Genomic DNA, 24,794 nt, shown 5'->3' with positions numbered 1-24,794 from the left:
ACACTAGGAAGTAGATGATATCTCCCTTGCTCTCCTCCCATTAGCCTCTTTAGGGTACCTTCAGCTCGTGCTGGTTTGTAGCTAAAAGAGAGCTAAAGAATAGAAAACATCAGATTTGGGATTGGAAGAAGAGGAGAAAACCTGGAGTAGTGGTTCTCAACCTATTTCTTCCTTTGACCCACAACACAAAATCAACAAGGCAGGTGGGGAGGCAATGTTGCATAATAAATAGGCAAATATTTGCATAATGCAAATATAATAATGCATAATAAAAATGCATAATGGGGAGACAAATGTAATAATGAATAATGAGAACTCGTCTCAGGCTCCCAAAGACCTGGGTTCAGGTGCTGCCCCTGATACCTGCTGGCTGTGTAATTCTTCTCAGTGCTCTAGGAAGTGACATAAAATCAATTGACTAAGCACCTCCTGAGTTCCCTGTGCTAAGGGATACAGACAGAGATTAAGTACTGGACCTAGGATTTCAGTAAGGAAACTGCCTCTACTAAAGCAGTCAGGATCTCCTTTTGCAATTTGTAATCTTAGAGCTTCCTAGAGCAAGAGCATCAAATTCAAAGAGAAACAAATCCCTGTAGCCACATGTTGACTTAGAAAACCTCAAATTAACATGTTTTTAAATTTAAGTTATTTTGCTAAATATTTCCCAGTTCCATTTTTATCTGGGTTGAGCAGCTGTAGGTTTGTAGGCTACATGTTCCCTAGGATAGTGAGGATACTCTTTAGCCAAGCACACTTAAGTGACCTTTGCAGGGAGCTAACATGGTAGAGACAAGTCTTGAACCTAGGCATTCCTGACTTAAAGTGCAACTCCATCCCTTAATTACTCTGCCTCTTAGAAGGCTGGAGAGTGCCATCCCTGAGCTCCAGCAATTCACAGCCTTCTAGGAGAACGAGTAGGAATTGGTGGCCAAAAGTTAACCTTGGTGACCATCCTACTGGACAGCTGTTTGGAATTAAAGCTGCAGTTGTTGTGGGCATCTCCCAAATTCTCCCATGACCCCTATGGAAAACCCCCTTTGTTTTCAGAAAGAAAATCAGTAATATGAGACCCTGAATAAGTGTAAAATAAAAGGGCTTAGTTTTGTGGGTGGTGGTCGGGGAGAAGAATCGAACTTAAGGGATTGCATCACTCCCTGTATACTGGGACATGAAGCAAGAGATTTAGGATACTGGGAACAAGCTGTGAATTATGCCTGGATATGACTTCCTACTCTCTCTCCTTTTTCTTGTCTGGGGGGGCCCAGTTGTATGTGGCCCCAGTGCTCCAGGAACTAGAGATGAGTCTGACTCCAGCCACCTCTCCAGGCCGCCAGTCCTACGGCACCATGAGCAGCCAGCTGGATGCCTTGGACAGGGAGGATGAAAGTGGGCCACAGAGCCTGGCATCCGAAGTGGAGACTGCTGAGGGCGAGTACCAGGAGGGGCTATTAATGGAAGACAAAACAAATAAGGATCACCCATCCCCACCACCAAAGGTGCTCCCACACTAGGTGGAATGCCAGCATCAAGAGAAGAACATGGCAGGGAGCAGAAGGGTAGATCCTATCTCCCCCTTCCTTTCGACCCACATGCCCATTCCCCCAGATCCTCGAAGGCTGCCATTTTTCATCCTGCCTCTATCCCCAAGGCACTGGCAGGTTGATAGATCCCAGGCATGCTTGACTGGTTAGAAAGTGAATCTGGTGGAAGATGCAGTCTGGACTCGTGGACTGAAAGTACTAAGCAACGTCCATGTCTCATAAGGGGTCATCAGTGCCTAGGAATTAATATTGGTACTTCCTTAAAAGAAGATGAGAAAAAGAAAGCACAGGAAAAAGGGGTCCTAAAGGGTCCCTATTCTCAGCAGCCTCTGAAAACTCTTCTCCAATTTGTTTGCCTTTTGGAAGATCTACCACTCAGACCATTCTTTCATAACTCCCACTTCCCCGAAGACCCAAAGAAATCTCAACTGATCTATGACTGGCTAAGTTATCAAGAAACGAGAATAGACTGGGCTGGCCAATCTAAGAAGGGAGACTTCTTAGTTTCCTTAACCCAGAATTGGAGGAAGATGCCTCCTCAAACGCCTGAGGTTGGAGGTTTTCACCAAATTAGAATTCATGAGGAAAAACAGCCTCCCTAAAGAGAAGGGATTCCTGTGGCCCTGGAGCTTCATCCTAGCCTGAAACTCTATGTAGTATGAATGGCCAGAGCCAAGGATTATGTTAAGGGAAATCTTTTGAGTTGTCACACATCTTGCCTCCACTCCTCTTCTTCCTCTCTCCCACCATTTGCTAGATGGCTCTGAGCAGAGTAGTGTTGAACTAAAACAGCAGAAGAAGAGAAGTTAAGATTAGAGAACCTCAGCCTTTATGCTCAATGGGCTGACCAAGTAAGGGCAGGAGTCAGAGTAAAATCCTCGAGATGATCTTAAAGCCCACCAAACATTCGTATATGTTGGGAAGTAAGACAGGGAAAGAAGGAAGTAAGCCTTCACCTGAAGATATTGAAGAATATAAAAGATCTCCCATTCACCCGGGGAACTAAGCACCTTGGTCAGTTCCAGCAGAATAGAGCTCCAGGGTAAGGGGGGGCAGCCATGTCAAATAGTCCCTGCCAGCTGCCATGGGAGTGTCTCTGGTTCAGGATGGGACTAAAGTAACTAGAAGCTGATGGTAAGAAGCTCCCATCCAGACCCCAGGATAGTGACCCCAAACAGGACATCATACCTTTCCTATGTTCACTCATCTCTCCAAGCTTCCCTTTGCCAGAGGAGACCCAAGTGATGTATTTTTATGCCAAAGGGGAGAGAAGCAGTTTTCTATTTGTTGGAAAGTGCTGTCTTTTCCCCCATGTTGACCCACAACCCAGACACCGCTCCTGGTGATTGCTTCTTCCAGCCTCCCTCATTCCCCAGCGGGAGGAAGCTTAGAATGATGGATGGGAAGCCATCATCCAACTTGGATAATGAACACCTGTTTTCTTAAGTCATGCTGCCCCCATCCGTGCCCCCAAGATGGGCTCCCTCTATCATTAATGCTGCTCTTCTCTTAGGGCTAAATCAGTCCAAAGACAGAAGGAAGGGGCAGGAGGAGGACTTAGGAGGAAGGGTATTAAGAACTGTCCCCTCTACTGTCTCAACTCCAACACCATGCAGATAGCCCTGGGATGTAATAGGCTGCCATATGTGATGGACTTTGACAGTACCACCCAAAAGTTGGTACAAGAAGTAAAAAAAGTTCCTCTGGTTTTGTAGTCAGAGCATGGGAATGAGCCAAGGAGAGTGGACCTGTTTGTTCCTGAGTTCTGATCTAATGCTTCTCTGTAATGATGGAGAGGGGAGGAGGAAGAGGAAAAGTGAGAATAGGGTACTCTCACTTGGAAAGATGAATGGCCCTCATTTCATGGCATCAATTCTCAAGTTTTCTTGCCAGTTTCTCAGTTTTTTAAAATCCTTAGGTCTAAGAGAAATGCAAAAGGTAGCCAGTACACCAATTTCTAATGCAAAGGAATATCCTATTATAATACACACATGCATTTGTGTACTCAATCCCATTCTGGTTGAAGCTAGAGCTCTGGTGATGAAAAATGCCCATATATGCAGAGTGCTTTGCCTGCTTTGAGTTGACCAGATGATCCTAGAAATAATGGAAAGATTGGAGAAAAGAGGGACTTTATTCCACAGTGGAACTGGGTTACACTGAAGGAATGCAGCCAAGAAAAAAAAAAACAAACTCTGGAAGAGAGGAAGAATATGACTTACTTAAACCCTAACAGTAAAAACTAAGCCAAAGGGCTTTTTTTTCCTTTTAAATCAACTAATGGGCAAGAAAGGATCCTTTCCATCGTAGGGCAGCCTGGAGGACCCAAGCCAAGTGCTCCTTGATCTCTTCAGGCTTTCTGCAGGTTTACAGCATAGAATTTGGCAGCCTCAGGACAGATCAGCAGCATACCCAGAAGGTAGCAAGGGGTGATCATTTCTTAGGCACACTCCCACTTATTAACTACTTGCTATCTTGCTTTCATCCATTCACGGAACCTCATCCTTCTTCCCCAGGATGGAACCTTGAGAGTGAGGGGAAGGAATTGAGTTTTATTTCAATTCAACTCAAATGGAGTACAAGTCCATCTGGTAAATGAACAGGGCTACCAGATGCAAACACCACTGGACTGGGATTAGCATTCAGTCCCACCATCACCAACATCTGGATAACAGATTTGATAAAGTCTAATTTTAAGGAGAAAAGTAGTGTAGAGATCTGGGGACTCAAGTGGGATTTGTCTCCCTACCCTTCCTTAGACTGTATAACCAAGAAGTCATTCCTTCCCTTCAAACTCATTCTATGTATTTTTACACAAATCCAATCATCCTTCTGTTACATTCCCTTTGTTCCCTATATCTGCTATGACCCAAGATATATTTACCCATTTGTTCCTATAGATACAAGCATCCTAATACTGTCCAAGCCCCTAATTTTTCCTTCTTTCCATATATCTTAACTGTCTTACATCTGGTCATCCAATTGTTTCTATTCTACATAGGATAACACATCCTAACCACCCTCATATCTACATCTTAAAACTTTAACCTTATATTCTACCCAATCCCACTTTACATCAGTTCAACAACCTGACCACCCATGCATCCAAAACACACACACACTTAAACTCCTTGGAATTGATTGTCCCACATTTACTCCTTTGGGAGAAATTGAGCTTTATTCTATCGGGGTCAGGGGGAGTAGGAACAGTGTCTGGACTCTGACCTTGAACAGACTTCTCTGTTTAGTCTGACTCTGTGGGAGCCATTTCTAACTGGGCATCCTCCCCCAAACTCCTAATCCCATTCTGTGCCCTGGTACAACCCTCCTGGGTTCCACTGCCCTGTCTCTGCACTGTCTCTGGAAGGAAAGGCTTATTAGCATTATGTCCATGGGGACTCTGATGAGGTGTCTGACTTATCCCACTGGCTGCCATCACTCTAGGAATGTGCCAGAGTTCTGTGACCTTGAAATCTATTGCTATTACCATGTCTTGAATAAAACAAACTCCACCCAGTTTCCTGCCTGGCTCTATTCCCCTACATCAAAACAGTCTGGACAGGGTCAAGACCTTCTGATTATAGGATAAAACCCTGTCTTGTTGCTTCTAAGAACTATCCTGTTTTGACCTGTATTGGTGGGACAATCCTAACAGGATGGAAATAAGAATGTCTCCTACCAAGATCCAAGAGGTCACTCAGAGAGAGGGAAGAGAGAAAACTAGATTTCTAGTGGCAGTCGGGGAACAGACAAAATTGAGTAGGAAAAGTGGCAAATCTGAGGGGAGACAAGATATAAGGACAAGTCAAATTCAGAAGGGGAAGGAAAGGACCTGAGGGAAGCACAAACAGCAAAAAGATCAAATCTCAAAAAGCACTGAAGTTGAAGATAAGGACTGCTCCAATTTATATTTTAGTGGAGTGGCCATGCCTCCTCCCTTTCCTCCTAATCTGGCTACAGCTGACTTTGTTCAGGGCTAATAGGACATGACCACTGAGTTGGGAACTGCCTTGATCTATTTGCCTCCTGATAGAAACCTTAGAATGATGTTTTTTCCTATCAGTTTACCACAAACTGAGGCCCAGGGAAGTTAAATAATTTGTTCAAGGTCACATGTAATAGGATTCAAATCCAGTTACCTTCTGATGGGCTCTTGAAACATTTGTGTGTGGATGTGTATGGAGCGGTAGATCTGGATTATGGTGTAAAAAGAATTATGGAATCAAATATCCTTCATGTAATTATTCCCAGAGAGCAAAGTGGGTGTCAGTTGCTCCCCTGTTACAGAAGGCTTAAATTAAATGCCTTTGCCCCAACTTTTCGAGTTCCTATTGAGACAACAGTGGGAAGGTATTCTTTAGAAATTCAAGCCTTCTCTTTTCTTCCCTAAGCTTGTCACTGCCTCAGTTTCTCTGACTTTGAAGGGAAGTAGTGCATATGTCTCATATATAAGGGACTTCTATATTCCCTAACTTGTCAACCCTGGAAGTGAAGGGGTACCTCTTTCCTGCATCCATATTTTCATATAATTTTAAGTAGCATCACTACTTAATTCTGAATACATGTTGATTAATAGGATCAATATATTGGATGACAAATATACTTCATTTGGCTCAAGCGCCCATCCCAATCCATATATTGGAATTTCTGGAAACTGGAACTACTTGACCAGATAATCATTTAAATGGCATACATTTAAAAAAGCAAAATATCACTCTCAGTGCATATGTACCTTCTTAACCCAGGAATTAAGAGTCTCCTCCTTAAGGCAGTAGTGAGGAAAACATTTTCTTGAGATTCATATTCTAGTGTTGGGGAAAATATGGCAAATGTTATGGCACAACTGAAATAAGAGTTGGAAAGATCCACTCATGAAGCACCCAGATTCCCATTGAGAATTTTGGTTTCAGCTGCCACTTACTATCTTGGTCATGTCACTACAGACCCTGCGCTCTCTCTTACTCTCAGCAAGCCAGAATGCAGAAAATATTGTTGTCCCACTTCATGCACAGGGTGCTCCTATGGCCAATCTCTTCCTCCGTCCCCTAGTAATTTCTCATTCTCCTAACATTATCATAGGCACAGAACCCCAAAGGAATTTAATTCCTAGACATTAAAATCATCATCATAGGCACAGAATCCCAAAGGAATTTAATTCCTAGACATTAAAATCTCTCTCACACACACACACACACACACACACACACACATCCTCAGAACCTAGAATCTCATGGGAAGTATAGTCTTTTTTCTTGGACATTATTACAATAGCATTTCAGAACTGGGAGGAAATTATTCTAACTTTTGCATATGGACGATGGAACTGCATTCAGTATCTGATTTAACTTTAATAACCTACCCTGCAGTCTTGTTGCTCTGCTAGGTACTTGAAAAGACCCAAAGTTTAGATGACAGTTCCTGTCCTTATGGGGATTATGGTCTAGTAGAGGAATATGATACACAACTATAATGCATAAATACACAAAAGAAATATAAATGAAATAGCTGAAATTTTAGAGAAAAATCATTACTGACATCTCTTGGTCGGGGAAAGCTCAGTGCAGGACATAGCACTTGAGTCTAGCCTTAAAGAATGGACAGGAATTCAACAGGTAGAAAGCGGAAAGAACTCACTGAAGGCATAGGAAACGATAAAGGTGCAGAGATGAGAAAGCACATGGCATGAATAGCTCAGGGCATGCGACACAGAGCAGATCCATTTGGCTAGATTGGAAAGTTAAGTTGAGGGGAATAATATGGGCAAGAACTGGAAAAAATAAATTGTACTAGATGATGGAGAACCTTGAATGCCAGGTGAAAGATTGTGAACTTTATCCAATAGCCAATAATCCAGATGTGGTCTGATCAGGACAGAATATTGAGACTATCACTTCCCTCATTCTGAACACTGTACTTCTATTAATGCAGCCTAAGTCTGAGCACTTTGGCTGTGATATCACTGTATGTACCATAACCATCCCCTAAAGCCCCCTAACACATACATGCACATGCAAACACACACCCCTCTTTTCTACCTCTTATTCTGATCAATATTGCCATTGCCTCTGGAAAGGGTGTTTTGATTGACTGCCCAATTGTTCCCCTCATAATATGACTTCCCTGGAAATAATTCCTTTATCACCTTTTTCCTACATGTGCTGCTGCCTCTCATTAGAATGTAAGCTTCTTGAGGGCAAGGACTGTCTTTTATATTTGTGTCCCCAGTCCTTCATGTGCTTACATTTACATAGTAAATGCTTACTGATGCCCACTGAAACCAGTCACAGCCCCTAACCTGTAATTGTGCATTATTTTTAAACCAAAGTGCAGAACTTTACATATCTTGATTATTTCATCTCATTAACTTTAGTCCAGCATTTCCATCTGTCAAGATCTTTAGGAATCCCGATTCCATAATCCAATATATTAATTTTCTCTCTCAACTTCATGACACCAACAAATTTGATGAACCTCTTATTGGTAAGCATATAGTCTTCATAAAAGTTGCTGATAAAAATATTGAACTGAATATGACATAGGCCAGAGCCCTGGAACACTCTATTAAAGACCTATCTGTGGGTTGTCATCACACCACTCTTTAGGTCTAATCAGTCATTAGTCTAAATGCATTTATCTCATCTAGCCAATGTGTCTCCCATTTTGGCCAGAAGGATATCATGCAAGATTTTGTCAAAGGCTTGTTAAAATTCGGAATTAGTATTTCTAGAGCATTTCCCTTATCTATGAACTTAATAACATTGTCCAGAGAAACAATATGCTTAGTTTGGTATGACTTGTTTTTAATTATTAAAAATATTTTATATCACCTTATTTCCAAATAAAGCCCTTTCCTTCCCATGCCTATGGATTCATGCCTTGTGATAAGTAATTTAAAAAAAAAAAAGCAGTGCAGGAAAACCAACCAATACATCAACTATTTGTGCCTGACAGCATGTGTTATATCTCATTTTCTCAACATATAAGAACCAAACTCTACTTATAACTATGGTTAATCAAAAGGAAATTTAAAAGCTATTAATAAGCATGTATCATTTGATAGATTTGACAAAATAAAGATCATTGTGCTTGATGTTCATTCTTGGCAAAAAGACTAGAATGGATTATTTAAGGGTTAATTTGTGAGCACTTAGAAAGTGAAAACAATTATCAGTATGAGCAGCAAGGTCCACTAAAAATGTTATTCGTTCAACCTACACATATTAAGTGCCTGCCATGTGGAAGGCACAGTATATGAGGATAGATATGAGATTTAGATTAGACACAGACTCTTCTGTCACAGATTTTGCAGTCTAATTGGGGAGAAGATGAAAACACACGACTATAACATGCAACATTATATGATAAATACATTAGTTTCAAAAATAATGTGCTTTTCGATGTCTCCATTCCTAAACTCACATGTCCTATATCCCTTTATCTCCCCACTCCCACCAACAAACTTTTTGAGGAGGAAAAGAGGTAAAGAAATCCGAGTTTCCTTCACGACCCAGCTCACATATTATGTGAAGCCTTATCACCCCGCTGCTTAGTGCTCTCCTCACTTTCAGATCATCTTGTTTCTATTTTGCATATATTTCATCTATATGTATATTTCCCCAATATACTGTATGCTCTATGAGAGCAGAGAATTTTTCGGTTTTACCTTATTCCCAGCATTTGGCATAATAAAGTGCTTAGTGAATTCTTGATTGGTTGATTGATTTAAACAACAAATAGTGATGCATGGTGAATGGGAGAAAGAAGAGACCGAATTGTCTGGAATGTAAATTATGCAAAAGGTAATAACATAATAAAAACTTGAAAATCAAGGTAACACCTTGAAGAAAGTTTTGAATGAAAGGCAAAGGGAGCTTGAAATTTTCTTGGGTAAGTTACTCAGTCAAATATTAAGTGATAGCTCTATGATAGGCACTGCACTAAATCCTGATGATACAGAGAGACAAAAACAGTCCCTGCCCTCAAGGAGCTTGTATTCTAATAGGGGAAGACAAAGTGGAGCTGAAGGATAGGGAGAAATCAGAGTCTAAAGGAGACATTCTAATAGAAACAGCATGAAAATAACTATACCAGATGTATTCAGAGTGGTTGAAAGGCAGTATCAGAAGGGAAAGAAATCAAAGATTTATGAGTGATATGATTGTATCTATGCATGAGAACCACTGACCATATGAAAAATGGATTAGCCAGGAGAGACTAGAAGCAAGCCTCTAAGTAGGCTATTGCAATAGCCCTTACTGGTGGGTATTTAGAACCTCTTCTAGGTGGTGGAAATAAGAATAGAGAACAGAGAACAAGTTTAAGAGATAGTGGAGAAGTAAAATGGATAGGACTGACAGGAGAGATGAAGCAGAGCTGTTGCTGGAGTTTACAGAACTGATTGTCAGATTTTCATTGAGCATTTATACTTCAAAAATCCGCAAATGCTGCAAATCAAGGATTGATTTATTGTTTTGTTGATTGTCTAGATTTAAGTAATGTTAATAATGCAGATTAACCTTAAATGTATGTGTGTGCTTATTTCCCAACCCCACCTCCAGCCTGGATTTTAAATGTTTTACTATCACACTCCAATATTGCTTAATAAACATTGTTCAACTTCAGAAGGGGAGGAATAGATTCAGGAATGAAGCCTAGAGGCCTGATGATTTGGGTCTAACAGTAATAACAACAATAAATGGCATTGATATCCTAATTTAAGGTGTGCAAAGTGTTTAAAATGGATGGAAATCCATTATTTCTTTTGAGACAACACCCAGAGGGAAGGAAAGAGAAGAGTCAAAAATAATTCCAAAAGTTGTAAATAAGGAAAAATGAAAAGTGCCACAGCCAGAAATAGAAAGATGAGCAGGTCTAGGGGAAAAGATCACAAATTTGATTTAAGACAGGTTAAAGTTTAAGGAGGACACCACACTGGATAAAGTGCTGAGCCTGGAGTCAGGAAGAATTGAGTTCAAATTCAGCTTCAGACACTTACTAGGTATGTGATCCTGCCTCAGTTCCCTCATCTATAAAATGAATTAAGGAAGAAAATAATTCACTCCAGTATTTCTACCAGGAAAACCCCAAATGCAGTAACAAGGAGTTGGGCACAACTGAAATGACTAAACACTTGTAGTGAGATTTTATAAACAGTTGAAAATGTGGGTCTGAAGTTCAGAAGAAAGGTCAGCACTGGAAATATAAATTCAGAGTATCTGCAGAGATGGGAAAGACAGAGACAGATAATGATAAAGAGGAAAGGATGTAAAAGAGGCAAAAATAGAAGAGATCTCAGAAATAAGAGTAAGTGTAATATCCCTGAAAATAAGAGTAATGAACAGGAAATAGTTGTCAACGGAGTCAAAGATAACTAAAAGGTCACAAATGATGAGGAAATGGAGTGGAGGAGCAATTGAACAAAACTTGGGAATAGGAGGGAAGACAAGAGAGGGGAGGAAGTTTGGGAAGAAAGACTATACAGAATTAGGCTTAAGGAACCAATAAATCATGCCAGATTCATATCATTTGCTTTTTTGACAGTTATGAAACTGGTAGGTAGCAAAATGCCATAAAATTAATGTATCTGTATTCCAACAAGGCACTGAGCAAAATCTCTCATGGTATATCTAAGCTGGAGATATGTATAAGATGGAGAGCTATTAGGTAACAGAACAGTTAGGTAAGTATGGAATTGATTAAACAATTGATCTCAAAGTATTAATGAATTAATAGCAACCTAAAGGCAGATATTTAAGGGAGTGCTCTGTCCTTGGTCCTATTCATTTCATCATTTTTTATCAATGATGTTGTCATCTGTACTGACCAAATCTTCATTAAGATGATATGAATCTGAAAAGATTTAAAATCCCCAAAGATCACAACAACATGAAATTTAACTATATCTAATTAGAAGAAATATAAAAGGAAGAAATGTAAAATCCTTAAATTGGGTTCAAAATAAATATTAGTGGATAATGAATGAGATTTTTTAAAAATATGCAAATAACCTTTAGTGGACTACAAGTTTAATATAAATCACCTTGTAATAATGTATCCAAGTAGTTGTATATTACTATAAGGAATACCATCAAGAATGAGGAAGAGAGAATCCTGCTATATTTTGCCCTAGTCAGAATACATCTGGAATACTACATTCAGCACTGGACAGCAGATTTTTGAGAAAGGAAGGGAGGGGGAAATGAAGGGAAGGAGGGAAGAAGGAGGAAGGAGGGACCGAAAGAGGGGAAAAAAGAGAGAGGAACAAATGGAAGAAGAGTGGGAAAAGAAGGACAGAAGAAAAGAAAGAAAAGAGGGAGGGAGGGAGAAAAGAAAAGATGGAGGAAGGAAGACAAGAAGCATTTATTAAGCACCTACTATATGCCAGATACTGTGCTAAGTACTTGGCAAATATCTTATTTGATCCTCACAACAACCCTGCTATCTAAACTGAGGCACACTGAGGTGTGTGACTTGGATGGTGAAAAGACTAGAAATTATATGAAATAAGGAAAAATAGAAAAAAAGATGCAAAGCCTAGAAAAGAGAAAATTTGGGTGAGTAGAGGGGAAAGGTATGGGATGGGTATGATTGCTGTTTCAAATGCTTGAAAGGCTTAAAGAGTATTCAGTACATCAAGAATGATTATCCCAACGTTACAGGTAAGGGATCCCTTGGGACTGCTTACATCACATATATATTACATGTATTATAGTACAATAGGCTGTTGGATGTCTAAATTTCAATATACTAAGGGGCAGCTAGGTGGCAGTGTGCTGAGCCTGGAGTCAGGAAAAGCTGAGTTTAAATTCAGACTCAGTCACTTACCTTTAGCTATGTGATGCTAGGTGAGTCACTTAATCGATTATTTGTAAAATGAATTAGAACTAATAATAGCACCTATCTTCCAGGATTGTTGTGAGAATCAAATGAGATAATAATTGTATAGCACTTAGTCCAGTGCCCAGCATATTGTAAGTGCTATAGAAATGTTAGCTATTATTTAAAAAAGAAAAGAAAAGAAAAGAAAAGAAAAGAAAAGAAAAGAAAAGAAAAGAAAAGAAAAGAAAAGAAAAGAAAAGAAAAGAAAAGAAAAGAAAAGAAAAGAAGAGAAAAGAAAAGAAAAGCAGGACCTTGATTAAATAAGTTTTATGTTTCTCATGATATTTAAAGACTTGGGATCTGTATTAGCTATTATTATATAGAACATTTTAAAAGTTGATAATTAACTTATTCACCTAGTAAAGAAAAAATTATTAAATTGTAACTGATATTCTTTTGATTCTTAGCTTAAGGACTGGGATTGTCTTTTGCTTCTTTTTGTCTCCCAATTGTTTAGCATAGTGCCTAACACCTAAAAACTCTTTCATACTTAATAATACATAATAACATTTAATTAATACTTATTGATTGATTTAAAAATAAATGTTAAAAATTTTTAAAATATTATTGTGAGGGGCAGCTATGTGGCACAGAGAATAGAGCAGTGGCCCTGAAGTCAGTAGGACCTGAGTTCAAATTCAGCCTCAGACCTTCACTACCTGTGTGACTCTGCTTCCTCCCCTCAAAAAATGTAATTGAGAAGTATTTAATAAAATAAACAAAAACATGTTTTTAAAAAATAAATAACTACATTTTATAGCATAAAGTTTGACAGGGGTCAGTAATGCAAAAAAGTGATCAAATTCTATTGATTGACTATTCTTTTCAATTATGTTCTCTTAACTATTCTTGAATATTAAAACAATTGGTACTTGTCCAGAGAAGGAAATTATCTCTAAGAATCAGTCCCACCAGCAGCGAGAGCCCTTTCCTCTAGCAGAGAAAATTTTACCTTCTCTAGACATCAGAGGTAACTTGTAACTCCTATTCCTAGGGAACTGGAAAGCATACAAATCCATTAGATTAACTTCAGCTCGGGTCTCTGCAGTTCTCTGCCTAAGAAAATAAAAATGATAATAACAATTCATATTTACATAGTTATTCTGTAGTTTGCAAAGACTTTTTCTCAACTCTGTGAGGAACAACAAGCTTATGAGGTAGCTGATGCAAATACTATTATTCCTTTTTTGAGAGATAGGAAACAAAAACTCAAAGGAATAAATGATTTACAGTTAGAGAACCCCCATTTTCTGAGGCTGAGAACAAGTTTCTTGTCACTACAACAGCTATATCCTGTAATCACATATTGCCTAAAGTTATTTATGAATATTTTGCAAACATTTATTATATATTTGTATGTTATATGTTTTTATGAATACAATTGATGACTTAGACAAGGAGTATATGGAAGTGTATAAGCAAAGGGGTCTGCTAATTTCTAAAGAGAAATGAGAAGGGGAAAGACTCCTTCCTTAGCTATCTTCAAGTCTGTAATCTTGAGGTCACAGGGACTTGGAATGAATCATGATTCAGAATCCAAAACTAGAATGAATGAAATTTGTTAGCCTGTCACTTGTCCAGCAGGGGCTAGGCCATTTGGCAAGGGCATACCTGCTCCCCCAGAGTGCCCTGTGATCCAGGGCTGGGTGGGTCCTGCTAAGTGACCCCTCCTACCCCAGCAGGGTGTTTAACTGTCAGCGTCTGCTCCCTCCCGTCGCCACTAATGCCTCTGAAGAGCTCAGCCACTGACATGATGTCTGACATCCAGCTGGCCTCCGGTTCACACACTTAGCTTTGGGTGTCAGTTCTTTGCTGGTGCCTTTGCAACATCTTGCAAATCAGAGAATGTCAAATGATCTCATCCTAGCTGCTGTCTGAAGGAGAGTGACCAAGTGAAGGAGAATGACCAAAACAGTAAACAGGACAATATTTCCTGAGGTGCCCGAAAGAGAGACAGCTCCAAAAACCTGAATTCAGTTCCATCCACCCACCTTCTCCAGGGCCTGACAACTCCCAACTACACATTTCAAATGAACAATTACTTATTAATTAAAAATTAAATAATTATTATTAAATTAAAATTAACTACTTATTAAAAATACCTCACAGAGTTGTTGTCAGAATCAAATGAGATAATATTTATAAAGCGCTTAGTGTAGTGCTGAGCACATGGTAGGCACTATATAAATGCTTATGTCCCTATTCCCTCCCTAGAATTAGGCGGGTACTTAGCACAGTGGAGAGAGTGCTGGACTCAAAGACCTGAGCCCAAATCTGGCTTCAAATACTGAGTGACTCATTTAACTTCTGCCTGCCTTAGTCTCCTTAAATGAAAAATGAGGATAATAATAGCATCTACCTCCTAGGGTTATTGTGATGATTAAATCAATTAGTATTTGTAAAATTCTTAACACACTGCCTAGCATATAGTAAGTGCTTAATAAATGCTTATCCCCTTCTCTGTTGTGTATTTAATCCTAGGCTAAAGCAGTCCCTGCTTTCATAGAGCTTGCAATATTAACAAGGGGAGACAAAAACATGCACATAATTTTAAAACATGAAATAGAACATGACAAATGCATGTAAGTGAGAACAAAATGTTTGTCAAAGTCCAAAGAAAGGAAGATGTTGAACACCCCTAAGGATGTTTGTTCTATGGTCCAGTAGGTTACTTGTGAGTGCTGACCCGGAATCAGGTGTTTAGGTCCTTATCCCAGCTTTGCTGCTTATTTGCTAAAGGAAGACTCATCTTCCTGAATTCAGATTCCACTTCAGACACTTAGTAGCTGTGGGATCCTGGACAAGTCACTTCATCCTGTTTGCCTCAGTTTCCTAATCTGTGAAATGAGCTGGAAAAGGAAATCATTCCAGTATCTCTGCTAAGAAAACCCCAAGCAACTGAACAACCAGCCCAATTTGCTTTGTAAAATGGAAATTGTGCCTGTCCTGTAAACTTCACAGGGTTGTTGCACAAGTGAGATAATTCAGACTAAAGAGCTTTGATAAGTATAAAGCCTTGTGTAAATTAACAGACTATTATTATTAATTATTTCTCAGGGAGTGAGTTCACAGAATGGGTGATGGTGCTCAAGCTCTTCCTAGAAACTCTGCCTCATGGCTTGACTCCCCCCTCCCCTGAATTGTGAAAAGAAAGTCAAATTTGAAATTAGGAAAACCTCAGTTATAGTACCAGTTTTTCCACTAACTCATTATGTAAAGGGCAAGAGTCCTCTGGCCCTTTATTCCATTATGTTTTAAATAATGGAATCAGATAAAATAATTTCTAAGACCCCTTCCAGTTTTAAGATTCTATCTCTCTGTACCTTTTCCTATTTCACCTTAGGAACATGGATCAACCTCCAGATCTCAGACACTGAAGCCCCTAAAAAAGCCATTGAAATGTAGACCCTATCTTTATTTTCCAGCCAAATTGTCCTCATCTTCTCCTCTCCCACTTCAGCTTTTTGTTAACTATTCCTTATACTTGAAATGTACTCTTTCTGAATTTTCCAATCTCCATCAGTTGAAATCCTTCTTTTCCTTCAAGACTCAATTCAGAGTTATTAATAACGAATAACATGAAACTTATTCAATATTCTCCCTTCTCCCAGATGAAAATGAGCTCTTCCTCCTCAAATATCTAGTAGCACTTTATCCAGACTTTTCCTTTGCACTTATCATAAACTGCTTTATATTATTATTTCTGTCCATGTCTTTCCCTCCAGCCCATTAGATTAAGGACATCTATCATCTATCTATCTTATATATCTGTAAATCTATTGCCTGACAAAATGCCTAGATGTTTAATAAATGCTTGCTTACATTTACCTTGTTCATTGAAAGAAGCAGTAAATGTGACAGCATTGATATCCTCTCAAATTCAGAACCAGAATATTGGTAAAAAGGAGTCAAAGAGAGACACCAACCTTGAATAGTACTAAAATAATTTCTTTTTTTTTTGAAGAACAATGATATTTATTTAAATAGTATTTTAATTTTTCAAATACATGTAAAGATAGTTTTTTTATTTAAAGCTTTTTCTTTTCAAAATATATGCATAGTTTTCAATATTCATCCTTGCAAAACCTTGCATTGCAACTTTTTTCTCCCTTCCTTCCCCCCACTCTCTACCCCAGACAACAAGTAATTCAATGTGTGTTAAACATGTGCAATAGAAAAACTCTTCACATGAAGATAAGAAAAAATAACCAATCGGTCCTCTTCCCTCCTGGGGTCCCATTTCTCATAAATGCTTCCTTGAGTATCCCATGCAGTGAAGGGAATGAACCTGGAACCCAGCCTGTGTAAAACAGGCAGGCTAGAATTTGAAAGAAAAGTTGAAATATGTGGGATTAAATATGGTGGGACTAAAGTTGTGGCAGTACTAAAATGTTGAGAAGGGGGTTACTTCTTCCTTTGGCTGCTGTTCCTGGCCTTCATTCTCCATTTCAACAAGAATGATGCAAGATGAGAAGATCAGCCAGTTCACTCAGAGGGCAAAGGGGGACAGACAGATGGAGACAGAGTGGCAGATGAATATCTATGAGAGTGGCCCCTAACTGCTAGAAATTCTACAAGTTCTTATGTTTAGCCTTATCTGAACCACACAATATTTTAAAAATGATTTTGTTTTCACATCACTTGAATGTCTCAATATATCTTTCCACCCCTACCCATTAAGTCTCTCTTGTAGCAAAGAAAAAAACAAAAAATCGAAAAGTGCTGCAAAAACCAAGATATAAAACAACTCTGACAGAATATGCAATATTACGTATCCAAAGGCTCCATCTCTGCAGAGAAGATAGCTACATTTTCTCACCTCTTCTCTGAGGCTGATCTTGCTAACCTACTTAAAAGTGGTGCTTTTGTAAGACATTATTTTCTTTATCTAATTTAGTATTAAAGGACAAAGCCTGTAGGATTTGTGGTAATTAGGCTACATCTGATTAGTCATCCTTCTGAAGACAATTATGTTTTATATATACATACACATTATATATATATATGAATATATATATATATATAAACATGCACATCTATATACATATACCCTCTGCATGTGTGTATATTGTATAGATAAAGATGGTGGCCAGAAATAATCACATTTCATAGTATCTTCCTGAATAAGCTATTTCCAATGGTGCATATGTTATTTAATAAACCTTGTAATTTAAAGTAAATATGACTGTGTTTGTTGCTTCACATCCTGAATTTAACATAGGAATACACTAAAATTCAGCTGAACTGGGGCTTGGGGTGCCCTCTGCTCCTTGATGCCCATTGAGAAGGGGTTTGACTTTGCCATGACTGACTGAACTTTCAACCAGCAGAGCTGGGAATAGAGTATGGAGAACAACACTCATTGTTGGTGAAATTTTTGCTATTATTATTTTATGTGTGATGTTATAAAATTCAGTTTCAACAAACATTTATTATTAAATGGATACTCTGGATCAAAAGATATATAAACCTATAAGATGGGTAGCTAGTTGGTGCAGTGGATAGAACATCAGGTTTGGAGTCAAGAAGACCCAAGTACAAATCCAGCCTCAGACACTGTGATCCTGGACAAGTCACTTAACTCTCTTTGCCTTAGTCTCTTCATCTGTAAGATGCTCTAGAGAAGAAAATGGCAAATCACTCCAGTATCTCTACCCAAAAAAATAAAATTCAAATGGGATCATGACATGAGTCAGATACAACTGAAAACAACTCAACTGCAAAAATCTGTAAGAAACTTTCCTAACAGGTGAAGGGGTGACATTAGCAGGACAAGCCAATTAGATCCTTGATTCAATGTTTGTTACAAAGGAAGGTTTTTATTTGGAAGGGGGGAGATTTGGTGGGGGGAGGAGTGAAGGAGTAAGGAGATAGTAATAGCAACTGCAAAAAAAGAAGAAAGAATCAATGAATTATTTTATTTTTAATAGTAGTTTTTTTTCAAAATATATGTAAAGATAGTTATCAAGATTCACTCTTGCAAAACCTTGTGTTCCAAATTTTTCTCCTTCCCTTCCTCCTACTCTCTCCCCCAGATAGCAAGTAATCCAACATATATTAAACATGTACAATTCTACTTTACATGTTTCTACATTTATCATGTTGCATAAGAAAAATCAGATCAAAAAGGGAAAAAATGAAAAGGAAAACAAAAAGCAAGCAAACAACAACAAAAAAAAAAAAAAGATGAAAATAACCATGTTGTAACCCACAATCAGTCCCAACAGTTTTCTCTCTGGATGCAGATGGCTCTCTCCATCACAAGACCATTGGAATTGCCCTGAATCACCTCAGTTAATGAATTATTTTAAAAACAGGAAGGAGAGGAAGCGATAATTTTTTTTAATTTACAAGTTATGTGTATGGGTAATTTTACAGCATTGACAATTGCCAAACCTTTGGTTCCAATTTTTCCCCTCCTTCCCCCTACCCCCTCCCCTAGATGGCAGGATGACCAGTAGATGTTAAATATATTAAAGTATAAATTAGATACACAATAAGTATACATGACCAAATCATTATTTTGCTGTACAAAAAGAATCAGAGGAAGTGATAATTTTTATGGGGGGCAGGAATAAAAGGGATGGTAGGGCAATATTGATACTGTGACATTAAATAGTTTAATGTATATTAAAAGAAACAAGTTGTATGCAACGACTTTGTAGTTTCAGGTACAACTTCTATTTTCTGACTTTTTTAGTGTAAAGGAAATGTGTATGTTCACTGATGATTTTCTAATTCATAGTTGTTGTTTTTAATGATTTGAAGCCCCTGAGATGTTCAGGTTACCCAGAACCAATTGAACTAGATGGCAACTATTCCCATGACTTCATTTCTCTGAACCAGGACAGAGCTGAACCCAGGCAGTAAAGTGGGACAAACATGTCTTGTGCCTTTCTTAGATGTGTATATCCACCAAATCAATTTTTATATGATTAGTAAATCCCATAGTTAGTTCAGTATTCTGATGTTTTTTACTTAAAACTCGAGTTCAAATCCAGCCTCATTAGTTGTCTGAACCTGCATAAGTTACTTAATTTCATTTTGCCTCATTTTCCTTGTCAGATGAGGATAATAAAAGGACCCACTTGCTAGGTCAATGTAAGGATAAGATAAGATATTTTTAAAGCACTTTTCAAATCTTAAAGTCCCATATTTGTATTTAAAACAAATAAATTATTTATTTATTATTTTATTAGCTATATATTATTATTATTACTATTATTATTTCCCATACCACATAGACAAATCTTACTCTGTTGACTTGGGGTCTGAAAATCATTTAATAATAACAATATCTTACATCAGCAGAAAACTTTGTTCCTTTCAAAGTGGTCTTTCAATTGAGATTTCAAAGCATCTTCAACACTAGTCTGGGAGGAAGATTGGGCAGGAATAACTTCCAATCAGAGTAGCTTAGAATAGCTAAGTGAGCTGTCACATAGCGAACAAGTAACAGTCTTTCTCAATCTATGATATGATGGGGCACACAAATTACCAGACTTGGAGGGAGTTGTATCTGAATCTCAGTTAATTCTATGATTCTGGGCAAGCCACTGAACCTCACTCTTACTACTTATAAAATGGGGATTACAATACTTGCCCAATTCACAGCATTGTTATGAGAAAATTTTATAAACTCTAAGCCACTATATAGGGAGTCTCAAAAATCTTAGTGTAGCTTTAAGCCTTGATAATTATAAGCTTTTTGAATTTTTTTTGCTTTTTAAATAAATTTTTAAAGTGATCATTTAAAACTACACAAAGACTTTTAAGACTGTTCAAATATGAACTACCATCATTCCATTATATTATACTTCTATGTAATAATCAGAAAATGCTGAAGGAGATAGACATAAAATAGGCTGAAGTAGTCTCCTTTGGGAATCAGATGGGAGGGCTGGTTAAAAAAAAAAAAGAAAGAAAGAAAAAGAAAAAACCTTCCTCATTGAATGCAATGAGCATGGGAAGTGGGAGGTGGGAAGAACACAGGTATTACATATTTTCAAACTTTCTGAAATGTAACAGTTATGCTGATTTTTTTCCCCTCTACAAACAAAACTACGGTTTGTCATATAGAATGGCTCTCAGGGAAGGGGAATACTTAGAAAGTGATGGGATGTTATAGAGATGTAAGAAATAGAAAACAACAATAAAAATTATTTGTATAAAAATAACTTATTATGCACAAGGAAGACACTGTACAGTGCTGGGCTCTGGGAATAAAAAAGATAGACATGAGGTTATAAACTCTTTGACAATAGGGTCTTTCTAAAGGGGGAAACAACTTGTACATAAATAATTACTACACAAGAAATAAGGACATCAGTGCACAGGAAGGGTCTAAACAAATGCTATGAGAAATTTAAAAAAAATTAGAGAAAATACAAAATTTTTGATAATTACATTTAATCATTTAAAATATCAAATGATTGTAATCTTGGTTTTTTAAAGTTGCAGTTTTTTCAAATGCATTATTCTACTTTATTTACTGAAATGAATGACATTGAAAAATTTAATAAGCATATTTTTAACTTTCATGTAAAGATTGTATTAAAATTGAGTTTATGTGCTTCATGTTTAAATTTAGGAAGTATTATCCTGACTCAGCTCATGTGTATCTACTGAGTCTACTCTGATTGATAATTGATGGCAGATTATTCCCAGGTTGAGATTTGATATGCGCCAATTTAAATTTGATCTCATTTGCATGTACCATATCAAATAATTATTGCAATATGTTCATTGATGAAATTTGATGCTATGTTAGTTTCACTTTTGTTGACTTGAATTTGAACTTTCTTTTCATTGGAAAAATAGTGAATATACTTAAATTGTAGTTTTGCTTTTTAAAAATCCAATAATTTTTGCCACTGTTTTTTGCTTTCCCCAGTCCTCAAAGGCTTTATACTACCCTCCCATCCTCAATATCCCATAGTTTGTAAAAATTCTGATCTAGTTTTTGTTGTTCAGTTGTGTTCATTTTTTCATGACTCCATTTATGGTTTTCTTGGCAAAACAGTTAGGATGTGTTAAGTGTCTGAGGACAGATTTGAACTCAGGTCCTCCTGAATTTAGGGCTGTTGCATCCATGTAGTTTTTGAGAGGTTCTCAGTTATTGATGGAAAGGAAGTACTAGTTTTGCTTTAACTTCAGAGGGGACATAAAACCTCGTCAAATGAAAAGACATTTTGAAAGTTTACATTTAGAATATGTTGGTAAGACAAATTTTTTCCTAGAGGAAAATGAGATGCTTTGAGTAGGCAGAAAGGATTTTTTCAAAATCCAAATCTATGACATTAAAAGGACAGCTTGCATTGAAAAGGTTGTTTTCAGAATTGCTAAGTGTAAAAGGCCTCATTCAGTGAATGAAACATTAGTGCTACTTGTAGCAATTGATAAGTTTGAAGTGATACTGATGCTGATGAGTCCTATACAAAGCAGTTTCAAATGATTCAATTCACTGATGACATGGTAGGAAGGACAACTGCCTATATATTTGAATACCTTTTCAATTGAGAAATTGAAAGACTAAAATCTTTCTACTTTGCACTGCAAGTAAATAAAGCAACAGATGTAAAGGTGGTTATTTGATTACTATATGCATTATGTGGTTGAAAATGAAGAAAAATAAACAGGTTATTTTGCAAACTTTTATAAATAGCAATGCCACGTCAAAATAAATTATTATAGTTAATACATTGTTTTAAAATGAAAATGATGTGATGTGGGAGAATATTTGACAAGGACAAAATACAGCTCTGGAAGCTCTAGATTAAAATGTGACTTCCTTGTGAAATTTGTATGTGCTTCTCAATCTATCACTTGAGAGAGGGAAGGGAGAAAGAGAGGAAGGAAGGGAAGAAGGGAGGAAAGGAGGGAGAAAAAAAGGGAAGCAGAGAGCAGGGAGGTCTCAACAACCCTGAGATGTAGGTGTTACACAGAGTTCTTCAGTTTGTTATAAAAAAAATTAATTTTAAAAAAACACAATTCTTTGAAAGACTTTTCCAATATTGTATAACAATAGATGGGGAAAACATAGCACACATATATTATTGCTGATTTTCTCATGCCAAAGTACTTTAAAGGGGCTTAGGCTAAAAATAATAATAATATAAAATAAATAAATTGACATTTTCCTAGCAGAAATGATCATCATTTCATTTTTAAAAATTTCTGTATGTTGTCTATTTGGTGGATGCTGAATGAGTAAAGAAATCAAAGTGTAAAGCTCTCAGAAATATTCTCATTCAGAAAGTTAAAATGATTATATTTAAGAAAAATTAAAGCTATAGATAATAAATTCACAAAATAATATTTTGATGTTTCCCAATTTAAAAATATTTTCCCTAGATGGAAAAAAAATTATAGACCTTATTTCAATCATTTGGTCTACAGAGCCAATCCTGTTTTCCTTTAAAGATCTGGGTATTCTAATACTTTATACCAAGATAAGTTGAAATGAGTTCATGATTTAGACATAAAGGTTGATACTATAAGCAAATTAGGAGAACGAGGGATAGTCTACCTTTCAGATCTCCAGAGAAGGAAGGAATTTATGGCCAAAGAAGAACTAGAGAACATTATGAAATACAAAATGGATAATTTTGATTATATTAAATTAAAAAGGTTTTATACAAATAAAGCTAATGTAGACAAGACTAGAAGAGAAGCAAAAAATTAGGGAGAGGGGGATTTTACACCCAAGAGTTCTGATAAAGCCCTCATTTCTAAAATATATTGAGAATTGACTCAGATTTGTAAGAATTCAAGCCATTGTCCAGTTGATAATGCCTACTACAAAGAATATGAACAATTTTCAGACAAAGAAATTAAAATCATTTCTAGTCATATGAAAAAAAATGCTTTAAATCATTATTGATCAAAGAAATGCAAATTAAGACAACTCTGAAGTACTATTACACACCTCTCAGATTGACTAAGATGACAGGAAAATATAATAATAACTGTTAAGAGGATATGGGAAAAGTGGGACACTAATATATTGTGGTAGAATTGTGAAATGATCCAACCATTCTGGAGTACAACTTGGAATTATTCCCAAAGGGTTATCAAACTATGCATACCCTTTGATCCAGCAATATCTCTATTGTATCTGTGTCCCAAAGAGAGGATAAAAAGGGAAAAGGACCCACATGTGCAAAAGTGTTTGTGGCAGCCCTTTTTGTAATTGTAAGAAACTGGATGGCCATCAGTTGGAGAATGGTTAAATAAGTTATGGTATATGAATGTTATGGAATATTATTGTTCTATAAGAAAAAATCAACAGGCTAATTTCAAAAAGGCCTGAAGAGATTTATGTGAACTGATGCTAAATGAAGAAAGTAGAACCAAGAGAACATTGTAAGTTGCAACAAAATTATGTGATGATCAACTCTGAAGGACATGGATCTTTTCAATAATGAGATGATTCAGAACAATTCCAATAGACTTGTGAGGGAGAGAGCCATCTGCTTCCAGGAAGAGAATTGTGGGGACTGAATATGGATCACAACATAGTATTTTCACCTTTTTATTGTTTTTTGCTTGCTTTTTTCTTTCTCCTTTTTTTTTCCTTTTTGAGCTTTCTTGTGCAGCATGACAAATGTCAAAATATGTGTAGAAGAATTGCACATGTTTAATATATATTGGAATACTGGCTTCTAGTGGAGTGGTAAGAGGAAGAAAAATTTGGAACACAAGGTTTTGCAAAGGTGAATGTTCAAAGTTATCTTTGCATATATATTTATATATATATATATATATATTGGCTAAGGCAATTGGGGTTAAGTGACTTGCCCAGGGTCACACATCTAGGAAGTGTTAAAGTGTCTGAGACCAGATTTGATTTCAGGTCCTTCTGACTTCAGGGGTGGTACTCTATCCACTGCCCTAACTAGCTGTCCCACTTTGCATATATTTTGAAAATAAAAAGCTATTATTTAAAAAAACATAAAAATAAAGATCTAGGTATTTCAAAATAAAGAAACGTATTTGCCTTCAGCAATTATGCTATATTACTCCACCTAAACAAGAAAAATTAACACATTTATTTTCTGAAAATACACTGAAATAAATGATTGAACCTGAAATCTTACCATTCCTTAGATAAAAGTAATAAGTTCTCTGAGTTATCAAAGTAATACAAATTTTACTACTATTCCTAACATCTTGTTTCTATTTTTCTGATATACTGTGAAAAGACAAAAAATATTGATCTTAATTACTGGTTGAAAAGGAATTATGAGTAACAATATCAGCAGTGTCCTATTTTGAAAAATTGTCCTGGAAAAAAACCTACCAATTTCATTAATAAAATTATTGTTATAGTCAACAAGCATTTATAAAGCATTTGCGATGTGTCAGACACTATAC

At 37.0% G+C, this 24,794-nt stretch overlaps 1 protein-coding gene across 3 annotated transcripts in view; it reads left to right on the top strand.

Annotated features, from left to right (window-relative positions):
• Positions 1–9,248, top strand: part of TMEM63C (transmembrane protein 63C) — a 128,543-nt gene extending 119,295 nt beyond the window's left edge. For 2 of the 3 annotated variants that reach the window (XM_051977521.1, XM_051977523.1), the window contains exon 25: positions 1,266–9,248. In XM_051977521.1, coding sequence (XP_051833481.1) covers positions 1,266–1,511 — 246 coding nt within the window. In that variant the 3' untranslated portion in view covers positions 1,512–9,248. The remainder of the gene's footprint in view (positions 1–1,265) is intronic. The other variant, XR_007950620.1, reaches the window with a different exon arrangement.
• Positions 9,249–24,794: the final 15,546 nt, after the last annotated feature.

Source organism: Antechinus flavipes, chromosome 2 (genome assembly GCF_016432865.1).
Source record: "Antechinus flavipes isolate AdamAnt ecotype Samford, QLD, Australia chromosome 2, AdamAnt_v2, whole genome shotgun sequence".
Taxonomy (NCBI): Eukaryota; Metazoa; Chordata; class Mammalia; order Dasyuromorphia; family Dasyuridae; genus Antechinus; species Antechinus flavipes.
The sequence above is the reverse complement of the archived record's forward strand: the minus strand, read 5'-3'. Positions and strand labels throughout refer to the sequence as shown.